The following is a 16050-nucleotide window of genomic DNA, read 5'->3' on the forward strand; positions in this document are numbered from 1 at the left end:
TCCGTTTCTACGTAGCAACATAACCACTGAATAGAACGCGACGGTAGTGTAGAAGGAATATCTTTGGAAGCTGTTTGCTAGACTACAACAACATTGATTTGACAGCTAACGTTATTCAGCACCTGCAAATATGGTAAAAGTTATTATTTCATTAACATGAAATGTTTTGTCTCAAGTAGTTAGCTAGTTCAATAATAGTTATGTGAAGGAGGTGTTACGTGCAGGCAGGCCAAACAACAAATAGTGATGACTGATGTCATTGCCAATCCATTCATAGCCGCAGGAAGATGTTTTGAGTAGGTGCTGAGGAAGTAAATACAAATCATAGAAAATATGTCACCAGGGAGTGTGACTTAGCCACAGAGGATCATTAGCTTATTTTAAAGCTGTGGCTTGTTTTAAAATCACAAGCATGTAGGTCTATATGCCTAGTTGTGAAGACCTCAATTTGGGCAGAGGGCATGGCAATGGGCCTAGCTGATTATTGAGATGTGGCTGTCAGTGAAAACCAATGCATCTAAAATGTGTGTGAATCTTGGGCTCCCGAGTGGCGCAGCGGTCTAAGGCACTGCATCTCAGTGCAAGAGACAGTCCCAGGTTCGAATCCAGGCTTTATCACATCTGGCCGTGATTGCGAGTCCCATAGCGAGGTGCACAATTGGCCCAGCGTTGGCCGGGGTAGGCTGACATTGTAAATAAGAATTTGTTCTTAAATTTCACCTTTATTTAAAAAAAAAAWTTAGACAAGGGGAGGGGTATGTGGCGAATATATTGGCATGTCTCTCTCCAGCATGCTCTCAGCTCTCCATAATGTATGGCGTTCACCCATAAAATGAATTAAAAGGTTTACACAAATGGTTTATCCATCCAATAGAGAATTCCATCAGAAAAACAATAGTCCAAACCCCATGCCTCTACCACATGGTTAAAATGTTAGATGATTTACTCTGAGAATTTAGCATGTGAATGGAATGTCATCACAGGTTTGAGTAAAAACATGGGCTTTTTCTAAATGAAATCCGTTGAATACAAAAACGGGGACTAAATATATTTATTTACAAAGCTAAGAGACTGAATTTCAGTATCCATCCTCTCCGAAAACAATCTGTTCCTGTTTTCTATGTGTATTTTGAGTCTTTCCCTTTATAATCGTCATAGAAATGTCTATCCATGTAGATTGATTCCCAATATAGGCAATGAAGGATCTGGAGGTGGAAATTACGAAGGTATCAAGTTGATTTTGTTTGCTCCACCGAGCGGAAACACCTAAACGGTACCACCTCACAATGCCAAATATAGAAGCGATACAACCAAGAGCAGTGCAGTCTAAACTAACAAATTAACATTCTTATTTCATCAACACTGTCAAGTACACTAAGGTTCTAATATTGTAGAGAACAATGTAATTTATAATGACATGGGGCAAAGAAAACTAAGTTGACATTCATTTTGTAGCACCCTCTTGAATTTGCCCTGTTTTTCTCTACATTGTACAGCAGTGAGTGAACGCCCTACAGAATGCGCTGAGCTGTCCCACCAATTCATTGTTTTGTCTTGTTTGCCCTTTATTTTTGTCAATTCCCCATTACATATGTCACCAATAGTACATTTACCGTTAATCCCCATTTGGTTACATAAATTTGTTAGTGCATGGATTAATTAGGCCTATAGTCATTTACCATTCTCATTCTCTGAGTGGAAACAGTGTTTGCAGAGTGCACAACCTGTTACACTTGAGAAAATTGTTTTGGTTTATTTCATACCATCACTTTTTTCATTGTATTTTCTGTGTGGTTTCTCTGTCCTACTTCTACACCTGAGCATGCGTAGAAGTAGGCTACCTGGCCTGCTGCACACAAATGTAGGAGGGTGCCCATTTGGGGATTTCTGTTTGTCTTATCACCACTAATAAGGTGAACTTCAGTAATTTTTTCCTCTACCTTTCTTAATCCATTGTGAATGATAGTTCCTCCCAGTATTTGAAAAATCTTTCATACAGTCGTGGCCAAAAGTTGAGAATGACACAAATATWAATTTTCAAAGTCTGCTGCCTCAGTTTGTATGATGGCAATTTGCATATACTCCAGAATGTTATGAAGAGTGATCAGATGTATTCCAATTAATTGCAAAATGCCTCTTTGCCATGCAAATGAACGGAATCCCCKAAAAACATTTCCACTGCATTTCAGCCCTGCAACAAAAGGACCAGCTGACATGTCAGTGATTCTCTCGTTAACACAGATGTGAGTGTTGACGAGGACAAGGCTGGAGATCACTCTGTCATGCTGATTGAGTTCGAAATAACAGACTGGAAGCTTCAAAAGGAGAGTGGTGCTTGGAATCATTGTTCTTCCTCTGTCAATCATGGTTAACTGCAAGGAAACACGTGCCGTCATCATTGCTTTGCACAAAAAGGGCTTCACAGGCAAGGATATTGCTGCCAGTAAGATTGCACCTAAATCGACCATTTATCGGATCATCAAGAACTTCAAGGAGAGCGGTTCAACTGTTGTGAAGAAGGCTTCAGGGCGCCCAAGAAAGTCCAGCAAGCGCCAGGACCGTTTCCTAAAGTTGATTCAGCTGCGGGATTGGGGCACCACCAGTAGAGCTTGCTCAGGAATGGCAGCAGGCAGGTGTGAGTGCATCTGCACGCACAGTGAGGCGAAGACTTTTGGAGGATGGCCTGGTGTCAAGAAGGGCAGCAAAGAAGCCACTTCTCTCCAGGAAAAACATCAGGGACAGACTGATATTCTGCAAAAGCTACAGGGATTGGACTGCTGAGGACTGGGGTAAAGACATTTTCTCCGATAAATCCCCTTTCCGATTGTTTGGGGCATCTGGAAAAAAGCTTGTCCAGAGAAGACAAGGTGAGCGCTACCACCAGTCTTGTGTCATGCCAACAGTAAAGCATCCTGAGACCATTCATGTGTGGGGTTGCTTCTCAGCCAAGGGAGTGGGCTCACTCACAATTTTGCCTAAGAACACAGCCATGAATAAAGAATGGTACCAACACATCCTCCGAGAGCAACTTCTCCCAATCATCCAGGAACATTTTGGTGACGAACAATGCCTTTTCCAGCATGATGGAGCACCTTCCCATAAGGCAAAAGTGATAACTAAAACATTGATATTTTGGGTCCATGGCCAGGAAACTCCCCAGACCTTAATCCCATTGAGAACTTGTGGTCAATCCTCAAGAGGCGGGTGGACAAACAAAACCCCACAAATTCTGACAAACTCCAAGCATTGATTATGCAAGAATGGGCTGCCATCAGTCAGGATGTGGCCCAGAAGTTAATTGACAGCATGCCAGGGCGGATTGCAGAGGTCTTGAAAAAGAAGGGTCAACACTGCAAATATGGACTCTTTGCATCAACTTCATGTAATGGTCAATAAAAGCCTTTGACACTTATGAAATGCTTGTAATTATACTTCAGTATTCCATAGTAACATCTGACAAAAATATCTAAAGCAGCAAACTTTGTGGAAATTAATATTTGTCATTCTCAAAACATTGTCTTGACTGTACACGTCCAACTTGTAAGTCGCTCTGGATAAGAGCGTCTGCTAAATGACTTAAATGTAAATGTAAATGTACACTATCCCCCTTCATAATCACCAGGCATCGGTGTGAAAGAGCAAAATGTCATGTTCTGAGGATCCCATAGGCCTATATCGAATGGAGAGGTCTTAAAATACATGAACACATTTCCCTTTGTGCAAAAACAGCTATGTTTGTCGCATGCTCACTGGTGCTGGAAACTGAGAACAGGCTAGTTGATATAACGTTGCAAGTTCTCTAGCGACAGCGTCGGGCTGTACCTTCATATATACAGTCATTGGGCTGGACACAGATTTGATAGGCTACCATGGTCCACTTCACTAGGGTTAGCTCAAGACCGATAGAAAAGGCAGACAGGCCTAGGGAGATGAATAGTAGAGATGACAAATAAAATGCAGGTTCTTTCAAATTGCATTCTATTTGTCACGTGCTGAATACAACAGGTAGACCTAACAGTGAAATGCTTACAAGCCCTTAACCAACAATGCAGTTAAGAAAAAAGGGTTAAAGTATTTACTAAAATAAACTGAATGTAAAAAAATAAAATAAAATAAAAAGAATAACATATTTAAACAATAAAATAACAGTAGCAAGGCTATATACAGGGGGTACCGGTACTGAGTCAATGTGCGGGGGTACAGGTTAGTCGAGGTAATATGTACAGTTCCAGTCAAAAGTTTGGACACACCTACTCATTCAAGGATTTAAAAAAATAGATATATATTTTCTACATTGTAGKATAATAGTGAAGACAAACTATGAAATAACATATGGAATCATGTAGTAACCAAAAATAGTGTTAAATCAAAATATATTTTGAGATTCTTCAAAATAGCCACCCTTTGCCTTGATGACCGCTTTGCACACTTGGCATTCTCTCAACCAGCTTCACCTGGAATGCTTTTCCAACCATCTTGAAGGAGTTCCCACATATGCTGAGCACTTGCTGGCTGCTTTTCCTTCACTCTGCGGTCCAACTCATTCCAAACCATCTCAATTGGGTTGAGGCCAGGTCATCTGATGCAGCTCTCCATCACTCTCCTTCTTGGTCAAATAGCCCTTACACAGCTTGGAGGTGTGTTGGGTCATTGTCCTGTTGAAAAACAAATGATAGTGCAAACCAGATGGGATGGCGTATCGCTGCAGAATGCTGTGGTAGCCATGCTGGTTAAGTGTGCCTTGAATTCTAAATAAATCACCGACATGGTCACCAGCAAAGCACCCCCACACAATCACACCTCCATGATTCACAGTGGGAACCACACATGCGGAGGTCATCCATTCACCTACTCTGCGTCTCAAAGACAAGGTGGTTGGTACCAAAAAATCTCACATTTGGGCTCAGACCAATGGACAGATTTCCACCGGTCTAATATCCATTGATCGTATTTCGTGGCCCAAGTAAGTCTCTTCTTATTATTGGTGTCCTTTCGTGGTTTCTTTGCAGCAATTRGACCATGAAGGCCTCATTCACACAGTCTCCTCTGAACAGTTGATGTTGAGATGTGTCTTACGTGAACTCTGTGAAGCATTTATTTGGGCTGCAATCTGAGGTGTAGTTAACTAATGAACTTATCCTCTGCAGCAGGAAGTAACTGTCTTCCTTTCCTATGGCGGTCCGCATGAGAGCCAGTTTCATCATAGTGCTTGATGGTTTTTGCAACTGCACTTAAAGTTTCTTCAAAAGTTCTTGAAATGTTCCGTATTGACTGACCTTCGTCTTAAATGAGGGACGGTCGTTTCTCTTTGCTTATTTGAGCTGTTCTTGCCATAATATGGACTATCTTCTGTATACCACCCCTACCTTGTCACAACAACTGATTGGCTCAAACGCATTGAGGAAAGAAATGTAACACCTGTTAATTGAAATGCATTCCAGGTGACTACCTCATGAAGCTGGTTGAGAGAATGCCAAGAGTGTACAAAGCTGTCAAGGCAAATGGTGGCTACTTTGAAGAATCTCAAATATATTTGATTTATTTAAAACTTTTTTGGTTACTTCATGATTCCATAAGTGTTTTCATATTTCATCATTTATTCTACAATGTAGAAAATAGTAAAAATAAAGAATAATCCTGGAATGAATGTGTTTCCAAACTGTACATGTAGGTAGAGGTAAAGTGACTATGCATAGATAAACAGAGAGTAGCAGCAGTATAAAAATGAGTGGGGGTGGGACAATGCAAATAGTCCAGGTAGCCATTTGATTAGCTGTTCAGGAGTCTTACGGCTTGGGGGTAAAAGCTGTTAAGCCTTTTGGACCTAGACTTGGTGCTCCGATGCCGTGCGGTAGCAGAGAGAACAGTCTATGACCTGAATGACTGGAGTTTGAAACATTTTTGGACCTTCCTCTGACACCGCCTGGTATGGAGGTTCTGGATGGCAGGAAGCTTTGCTCTAGTGATATACTGGGCCGTGCACACTACCCTCTGTAGTGCCTTGCAGTCGGAGGCCAAGCAGTTCCCATACCAGGAGGTGATGCAACCAGTCAGGATGCTCTCGATGGTGTGGACAGCTCTCAAACTGCTTCACTACAGACCTGTCTGGGGCGTGCTCGGTTCTCCTTTTCCTGTAGTCCACAAATCATTTCATTCATCAGGATATTTTGTGTTTTTATTTTTCGGCTTTATGTATTTTTACTTAGTTGACAATTATAGGCCTACTGATACATTGACGTAGGCTCTCTTAGTTCTATGCGTTCATTTCTTTAGCCACCAATCATTGTGTCCATATAGCAGAGGCTGGTCCACTAGCATTAGTGGAATTTTTACTTTTAGATGTATCATTTTAATTCCGATTTGTATTTGTAACCACTTGACAAAAATATTTTAAATGAATGCACATGAAAATCAGAATTGCCACGCAGATCGGTAGAAAAAAATTGTAAGCTTCCCCAAACTTAACTCGCGCGCCACCTAGTAATATACCATCGTCAGAGCGCACATTTCTTTGTATTGCATAATTACAACAGGTGTGTGAGAGAAATGACGAGGGGTGTTGTTACCAAGATTGTGCCTATTAAAACTGAGCAAATGGACAGCAATGCGATCCATCGCGGAGAAAAGCGCTCACCTCGATCCAGCACCAGCTGGTGGAAAGCACCACTCACTGTGTTGCTTGCTAGACTAATGGGCTAGTACACCTACGTGTTTGACATAGGCAAGAGCAGGCCTGCGAACCGAGGGCGAGAGAATGCCACGTACCTTATTTGATATTGTTCCCATTCCCTTTTTGCCAAGTTTAGAATTCTGAACTAATAGAAAATAATGTGGAGAACTTGCGAGCATTACTCTAGATCACTTGATATCCACCACAAGGGTGAGAAAAGAGGGAGCGAGAAAGAACCGACTTAACGCAAACTGTCTATAATACAGCAGAGCTTGCCAAACCCCCACAACAGATAAGAGCATATCACAAACAAAAACAGAGCTGAGAGCTCTCCTTGCAGAATGGGCACCATATAAATATAGTATAATTTATATCAATAATGCAATTGAAAAGTGGTTTAATAGTTTATTGCAACACAAATTCTTGCAATTTTACCATCGCACTACCAGGGGGGGGTGTTGCAGCACCTTCAGCACCCGTACTTCCCGTGGCTATGAACCCATTGCACTTAAAAAATAAAAAAGGCAAATCAGCAGTTGCTACATCAATTTTTGGACAAAAATGTATGAAATGTACCTATTGATTTTTGAAGAATATGACTTAAGTGCCTCATGAGCTTAGTTCAACTGACATACCCCACCAGTGCCCAAAATATAACCTTGTTTTACGCCAATGTTTGTAAAGAGAGTAAATGTCAACAAACACTGTTTAGCCTCCTCGTATGAGATACACATAGTATACTTTGTCCAACGAAATGCTTACTTGCAGGTTCCTTCGCAAGAATGCAACAGTAAGAAATAGTTTTTTAAAAAGTAAATAAAGAACACACAGTGGCAGTAGAATAACACTTTTTTTTTTGCATGTACAGTGCCTTGGGAAAGTATTCAGYCCCCTTGACTTTCCACATTTTGTTATGTTACAGCCTTTTTTTTAGCAATCTACACACAATACCCCATAATGACAAAGCGAACAGGTTTGATTGTTTTTGCAAATTTATGAAAAAAACAACCTTATTTACATAAATATTCAGCCCCTTTGCTATGAGACTCAAAATTGACCTCACATGCATCCTGTTTCCATTGATCTTCCTTGGTGTTTCTCCAACTTGGAGTCCACCTATGGTAAATTGATTGGACATGATTTGGAAAGGCACACACCTGTCTATAAAATGTCCCACAGTTGACAGTGCATATCAGAGCAAAAACCAAGCCATGAGGTCGAAGGAATTGTCCATAGAGCGCCGAGACAGGATTGCGTCGAGTCACAGCTTTGGGGAAGGGTACATGCCGCATTGAAGGTCCAAGAACACATTGGCCTCCATCAATCTTAAAAATGGAATATGTTTGGAACCACCAAGACTTCCTAGAGCTGGCTGCCCAGACAAACTGAGCAATCGGGGGAGAATGCCTTGGTGAGGGAAGTGACCAAGAACCTGATGGTCACTCTGATAGAGCTGCAGAGTTCCTCTGTGGAGATGGGAGAACCTTCRAGAAGGACAACCATCTCTGCAGCATTCCACCAATCAGGCCTTTATGGTAGAGTGGCCAGAACTCAGTAAAAGGCAAGACAGCCCGCTTGAGTTAGCCAAAAGGCACCTAAACACTCTCAGACCAAGAGAAACAAGATAATCTGGTCTGATTAAACCAAGATTGAACTCTTTGGCCTGAATGCCAAGTGTCACGTCTGGAGGAAACCTGGTACAATCCCTACYGTGAAGCATGATGGTGGCATGCTGTGTGGATGTTTTTCCAATGGCAGGGACTGGGAGACTAGTCACAATCGAGGGAAAGATGAACAGAGTAAAGTACACAGAGGTCCTTGATGAAAACCTGTTCCAGAGCGCTCAGACTGAGGTGACGGTTCACCTTCCAAAAGGACAACGACCCTAAGCACAACGCAGGAGTGGCTTCGGGACACGTCTCTGAGTGGCCCAGCCAGAGCCCGGACTTGAACCCGGTCTAACGTCGCTGGAGAGAACTGAAAATATCTGTGCAGCAATGCTCCCCATCCAACCTGACAGAGCTTGAGGGGATCTGCAGAGAAGAATTGGAGAAACTCCCCAAATACAGGCATCCCAAGCTTTTAGCATCATACCCAAGAAGACTCGAGGCTGTAATGCTGCCGAAGGTGCTTAAACAAAGTACAGAGTAAAGGGTCTGAATACTTAAGTAAATGTAATCAGTTTTATTTTTTATAAATTAGCAAAAATGTCTAAACCTGTTTTTGCTTTGTCATCATGGGGTGTTGTGTGTAGATTGAGGGGGGGGGGGGGGATGTGTGTGATGTCAGCAGTGATGTGTGATAAGGTGTGGGAAATCAGAGCACGTGATCAGTCCAGTTCAAGTGTTCAGCAGTCTGATGGCATGTAGATAGAAACTGTCTGAGCCTGTTGGTATCAGACCTCATGCTCCAATACCGTATGCCTGGTGGTAAGGGAGAGAACAGCTCGTGGCTGGGGTGTGGTGTCCTTGATAATGCTGTGTGCCTTCCTCAAATACTGTTTCAAGTAGAGGTCCTGGATGGGTGGTGATGTTCTGGGCCATTTTCACCAACCGCTGGAGGATCTTGCTGTCGTGGACGGAACAATACCCGTACCAGGCTGTGATGCAACCGGTCAGGACGTGCTCGATGGTGCAGCGGTACTATTTGGAGAGGACCCGGGGCGGCATGCCGGATTTCTTCAGCCGCCTTAGGAAGTATAAATGCTCTTGTGCCCTCTTGACAAGAGTGGTGGTGTTGTTGGTCCATGACAAGTCCTCGGTAAAGTGAATGCCGAGGAACTTAACTTGTGACTCTCTCTACTACAGTCCCATTGATGGGGATCGGGGAATGTTCCCTCTGCTTCCTGAAGTCAACTCCTTTGTTTTGCTGATGTTGAGGGAGAGGTTGTTATGACAATGGCAGTTCACTTACCTCCTCCCTATAGGCTGATTCATCGTTGTTGGTTATCAGGCTTACAACCGGGGTGTCGTCAGCAAACTTGATAATGGAGTTGGTGTCGTGCAAAGCCACACAGTCATGGGTGAACTGGGAGTACAGCAGAGGACTTAAGACACCTCTGGCCCCCCACAGCATTCTCACAGATGTTCCTCTTGTCCAGATGTGTTACTGCTGTGTGAATAGCGATGGAAATGGCATCTTCCTTGGATCTGTTGGAGCAGTAGACAAATAGGAGTGGGTCCAGTGTTRCTGGCATGCTGGCCTTGATGTGGGCCATGACCAGCCTCTCAAAGCACTTCATGATGACAGAGGTGAGCGTGACGGGGCGATAGTCATTTGGGCATGTCACCTTTTTCTTGGGCACTGGGACGATGGTGGTCTCCTTAAAGCAGGTGGGGACTACAGCCTGGGACGGGTTGAATATGTCAGAAGTTTACCGCCAGCACACACTCAGAGGACGCGGCCAAGCTCGTCTGGGAGGGATTTTCCTTTCCACATGCGACTTAAGTCGGAGTTGTCGAACAGTCTGTATTGTCTTTTTGCGTCCCTAATGGATTTGCGGAGCTCGTACCTGCTTGCCTTTTATGCGTCACACACCACCAAGTTATCGGGGTTTGTTCCGCTGACATTGAATGCTGCGGTACTGACTCAGCATTGTACGTATATCTCCGTTCAGCCAGGGTATTTGGTATGTCTGGATTGTTATTGTGGGTACAACGCCATCAACATATTTGCTAATGAAGCCTGCGACTGACAATGTATATTCCTCAATGTTGATGGATGAGTCCTGGGTGGATGAATCTTTGAACATATTCCAATCAGTATTCTCCAAACAATCCTGCGGAATTGAGTCTACCTCTGTCCAGCGCCTCACTATTCTCTGTGTTGGTGGCTCTCTCTCGAGTTGCTGTGTGTAGGAAGAGAGAGACGTGATCTGATTGGCCGAAGTCGGGGATGGCTTTGTACGCGTCACGGATGTTTGTGTATACATGGTCAAGCACAGCAGATCCTCTTGTAGGGAAGGATGGTGACATGAAGAAAACGGGCTTGGTTAAAGTCACCCACGACAAGATGCAGGGTTTTATTTTAGTCAGTTAAGAACAAATTGTTATTTTACAATGACTGCCTACCCCGGCCAAACCCACCCCTAACACGGACGACACTGGGACAATTGTGCGCCGCCCTATGGGACTCCCGATCATGGCCGTTTGTGATACAGCCCGGGATCGAACCAGGGTCTGTAGTGACACCTCTAGCACTGAGATGCAGTGCCTTAGGCCACTTGGGAACCCGGGGGAGAGGATTCTGCTGGCTAATGATCTTGTACAGTTCGATGAGTGCCGCCTTGGTGTGTGACTGTGGCGTTATGCAAACAACTGTGATAATAACACATGTGAATTCCCTCGGCATATAGTGGGGTATTTCAGCATCAGAAACTRCAGGTCAGGTGAACAGGAGCTTGAGAGGTTTTCAACTTCGGTATACCAGGAATTGTTTGAGGAAACATACCCCCGCCCGACTCTTACCAGAAGCCGCAGTTCGATCCAGTTGGAATATGGAGAAGTCGTCTGGTTGAATAACAGAGTTGATTGTATTGTCTGTAAGCCAAGTCTCAGTAAAAACAAAGACACAGCATTCCCTGATGTCCGTCTGCAATTGAAGCCTTGCTCGGAGTTCAAAGTTTATTTTCCAGCGATTGGACATTAGCCATCAGGATACTAGGAAGAGGAACATGATAAAAAATATAATTTTGATATCATGGATGGTCAATCTTTGCATCCATAGCTCGGTCTTTAAATTTGGTTACATTTCTACASCCCCATCCCCCCGCTTTTCTACCAAAACAGTGGTTGGGATTCGCTTTATCGTTTCAACTGCTGATTGCCGCTTTAACGATAGCTTGCTAGATAAATGTTAGTAACTACACTACATGACCAAAAGTGTGGACACCTGCTCGTCAAACATCTCATTCCAAAATCATGGGCATCAATATGGAGTTGGTCCCCCCTTTGCTGCTATAACAACCTCCACTCTTCCTGGGAAGGCTTTCCACTAGATGTTGGAACATTGCTGCGTTACTTGCTTCTCTTCTATTCAGCCACAAGAGCATTAGTGAGGTTGGGCACTGATGTTGGGCGATTAGGCCTGGCTCGCAGTCTGCGTTCCAATTCATCCCAAAGATGTTCGATGGGGTTGAGGTCAAGGCTCTGTGCAGGCCACTCAAGTTCTTCCACACTGATCTCAACAAACCATTTCTGTATGGACCTCGCTTTGTGCACCCAGGTATTGTCATGCTGAAACAGGAGGGTCTTCCCCAAACTGTTGCCACAAAGTTGGAAACACAGAATTGTAGATAATGTCATTGTACACTGTAGCATTAAGATTTCCCTTCACTAGAACTAAGGGGCCTAGCCCGGACCATGAAAACAGCCTCAGACCATTATGCCTCCTCCACCAAGCTTTACAGTTGGCCCTATGTATTCAGACAGGTAGCATTCTCCTGGCTTGCGCCAAACCCAGATTTGTCAGTCGGTCTGCCAGATGGTGATGCATGATTTATCACTCCAGAGAAAACGTTTCCACTGTTCCAGAGTCCAATGGCCTCAAGCTTTACATCACTCCAGCCGACGCTTGGAATTGTGCATGTTGATCTTAGGCTTGTGTGCGGRTACTTGGTCACGGAAACCCATTTCATGAAACTCCCGTGAAACAGTTGTTGTGCTGAGACAGTTTGGAACTCGGTAGTGAGTGTTGCAACCGAGMACAGATGATTTTTACYCACTTCAGCAGTCCCGTTCTGTGAGCTTGTGTGGCCTACCACTTTGCGGCTGAGCCGTTGTTGCTCTTAGACATTTCCACATGACAATAACAGCACTTAGTTGACTGGGGCAGCTCTAGCATGGCAGAAATTTGATGAACTGACTTGTTGGAAAGGTGGCATCCTATGACGGTGCCACGTTGAATGTCACAGCTTATCAGTAATGCCGTTCTACTGCCGATGTTTGTCTATGGAGATTGTATGGCTGTGTGCTCAATTTTTTTTACACCTTTCAGCAAGTAGTGTGGCTGAAATAGCCAAATCCACTAATTTGYATCCACTAAGTCCACATACCTTTGTAAATATAGTGTAGCTAGCTAATGTTAGCTATGCTATTGGTTGTCAGTAGGAATAGCTAGCTAATCAGCTGCTTGATGTCTTGAGTCTTGGTCAGACTTTTATTTTTTTACATTTAACTAGGCAAGTCAGTTAAGAACAAATTCTTATTTACAATGACTGCCTACCCCGGACGACGCTGGGCCAATTGTGCGCCGCCCTATGGGACTCCCAATCACGGCCGGATGTGATACAGCCTGGATACGAACCAGGAACTGTAGTGATGCCTCTTGCACTGATATGCAGTGCCTCAGACCACTGTGCCACTCGGGAGCCCAAGTGAGGCAAKGCTGCTGTACTGACACTTTATTTTCTTCCATAAACAGGCAGAAGTCGAAGAAACACTAAAGAGAATTCAAACTCACAAAGGTGTAATTGGAACAATAGTTGTTAATGCCGAGGGTAAGCAAGACAACACTGAAGTAACAGCATCCCTCTCTACAATCCCATGTTTACATCCCCTTATAGGAGCTGTAACCTATAGCCACAACATGATGATTACTTTTATTTGTCAGGGACCACGTACAACATGCCATTGTACCAGATTTAGCTAGATTGCTAATTTTCATCTGTAGCCCCTGGGCGTCAGACATACCATTTGAATTTATGTAGCAAGCTAATTAATTAGTAATAGTCTCATCACTTCTCWATTATAAAGTTGATGCTGTGTGTTGGTCTTTCTCAGGTATCCCAATCAGAACTACCTTAGACAACTCCACCACGGTGCAGTATGCTGGTCTSCTGCACCAGCTCACTATGAAAGCCAGGAGCACAGTCCGAGACATCGACCCTCAGAACGACCTMACCTTCCTCCGCATCCGCTCCAAGAAGCATGAGATCATGGTGGCACCTGGTGAGTGTAGCAGAGGTGGTTTAGGTTCTCAAGGGACGCCCATCCACGTGAAGATCATCTATGTATCTGACATGTTGATATTGTGCTCATCATTTGATTCATTGTTAATATTTAAAATGTAATGAAACACATTTAGGGATTTTACAGTTTCTCCTCCTCTCTTTTCCAGACAAGGAGTATCTATTGATAGTCATCCAGAACCCCAGTGAATAGCCCCAGGAGGTTCCTGTGAGAGTCAGGCAGTAGCTCCTCACACACTGATCTTTGTCTCTGTTAAGAATATATGTTTTGTTTAACTTGGACCACATATTTTGCTTTGTGCATTTTCTCCTTTTTCCACMCTGTAATATGTTTCCTTATTCTATTCATTCTCCTTCTTAGCCATTGTCATTAATAAAAAAAATTGGGAAGAAACAAGGACGTCATAACAATTGGAGCATTGTGTATGTCCTATTTTCCTATGTCCCGTGCCCACCCCTGTATGTTGATATGAATATAGTCTATGTAAGGAGGGTAGATTAACTCAGAATAAAGTAATTCAGATTCAATGTAGAAGAACTGAGGAAGGTCAATGTGTCAGAGACAGAGCTGTAGTGTATGGTCAGAGTAACCACTGAGCAGCAGTATCAGACATGTTTCATTCAACTGTTTGTTCTAAAAGAGCTTCCTGGGGCCTGATTGAGTTAGCAAACTGTCCAAAATGGTTTGAAATAAGTATTTTMGGGGGAATTATAGAATTAACGAAGTATCAATGACTTAACAACCCATGTACAAATGTAGCTTTCTTAATCAGAAAATCAAAGTCGTGTGGCTGTTTTATCAAAGTTGGCTGGCTAATTTAATAATTCTGCTTCCCAGAATACCCCACTCTGGTATAAATCTATGGTGTGGACTAAAATCAATTACCAGATCAGGCCAGCAAAGGGCATATGTGGGCTGTCACAGCACATTCTCAGTTTTGTGATTTTACATTTTAGCAGACATTCTTATCCAGAGCAACTTACAGTATTGAGTGCAAAAATGTATACTTGTTTTTTACACTTTCAAAACAGATGTTCAGAATTGAGCCTGTATGTGGGTGTGATAATATAAAGAGAACGAGGGAAATGTTACTAGTGACCATAGCGAGTACATCTCCACCACAACCACTACTTCTGGAGGTGGGGATGTGGTCTACATGTGCCTCTCCTCGTGTTCCAGGTATTGGCTCACTTTTATTAGGCTAGAACAAACTTTGTTGTTTTACTTTACAATGTGTCCCTAATAGATAGCCTAATTATTTACATGGTAGTTAAATAGGATATGATGGTCATCAGTTACACAAGTACAGTGTATTACACTGTTGTTGAAAAGCACTTAAAGGGATAATTCACTCATGACAAAATTACATTGGTTTCCTTACCCTGTAAGCAGTCTATGGACAAGGTATGACAGCAATCAATGCTTTGGTTTAGGTAAAGGGGATACCTAGTCAGTTACACAACTGAATGCATTCAACCGAAGTGTGTCTTAACCCAACCTCTCAGAGAGGTGCGGGGGGCTGCCTTAATTGACGTCATTGGCGCCCGGGGAGCAGTTGTTCGGGGTAATTGCCTTACTCAAGGGCAGAACGGCATGGGGATTCAAACCAGCGACCTTTCGGTTAGTAGCCCAACACTTACCCGCTAGGCTACCTGCCGCCCAGATGCTGTAATATTTTACAGTACTATTTTCCTTACTGTAAAACATTACAGCATTCCAACTCTGGCACCAGTATAWTGCTGTACATTTACAGAGAAAAGTTTTCGTGCATGACAGCAATCCATGCTATGGTTTAGTTTCCCTGGCACTGTTTCCACATGCTATCGTTTTAGCATTTGTGGTAAAAATCCCATTTAAGTCATAGGACCAATATTAGCATTTTTCATGCATCAAACTAAGCATGGATTGCTGTCATTCACAGGGAAAAGTTTTACAGTGTATGTACAGCATTATACTGGAACCAGGGTTGGGATGCTGTAATATGTTTTATGATAAGGAAAATAGCATCTCTGCTGTAAAGRAAAATTACAGTATTAAACTGGCAACTCTGGTGCCAGTGTAGTGCTGTAAATTTACAGTAATTCTCCCTGAAATCTAAATGTAAGAAAAACCAATTTGTACAAAATACATTTATTCAAATTGGTAAAAACATTTWAAAAAATGTACAATAGAAGTAACAGTTAACACGTAACCAAATGAGAGCATCATTACAACACAAATTTGTTGGCTATCCTACTTGAAACTATAATCCTGGGAGGGAAAAGGTTGGCCATGCTACCTAGTTCGGGAGGCCCCTCGATACAAAACCGGTGCATGGGTTATTCGCATCAGCTTTAGTGGTTTGCGAGTAGTTTAGCGGCTCATGCCGTGGTTGCTCCGGTGATTTACCACAGCCACAAAGTCAATTATGGC

General features: G+C 43.1%; 1 protein-coding gene across 1 annotated transcript; it reads left to right on the forward strand.

The window, feature by feature from the left end:
• LOC111952599 (dynein light chain roadblock-type 2) lies at positions 1-14053 on the forward strand. The gene is made up of 4 exons (XM_023971440.3): positions 1-133; positions 13091-13166; positions 13450-13617; positions 13787-14053. Exons 1-4 carry the CDS (start codon positions 131-133, stop codon positions 13828-13830), a joined length of 291 nt encoding a protein of 96 aa, XP_023827208.1. The 5' UTR covers positions 1-130; the 3' UTR covers positions 13831-14053.
• Positions 14054-16050: the final 1997 nt, after the last annotated feature.

This window comes from Salvelinus sp. IW2-2015, linkage group LG26, assembly GCF_002910315.2.
Source record: "Salvelinus sp. IW2-2015 linkage group LG26, ASM291031v2, whole genome shotgun sequence".
NCBI classification, from domain to species: domain Eukaryota; kingdom Metazoa; phylum Chordata; class Actinopteri; order Salmoniformes; family Salmonidae; genus Salvelinus; species Salvelinus sp. IW2-2015.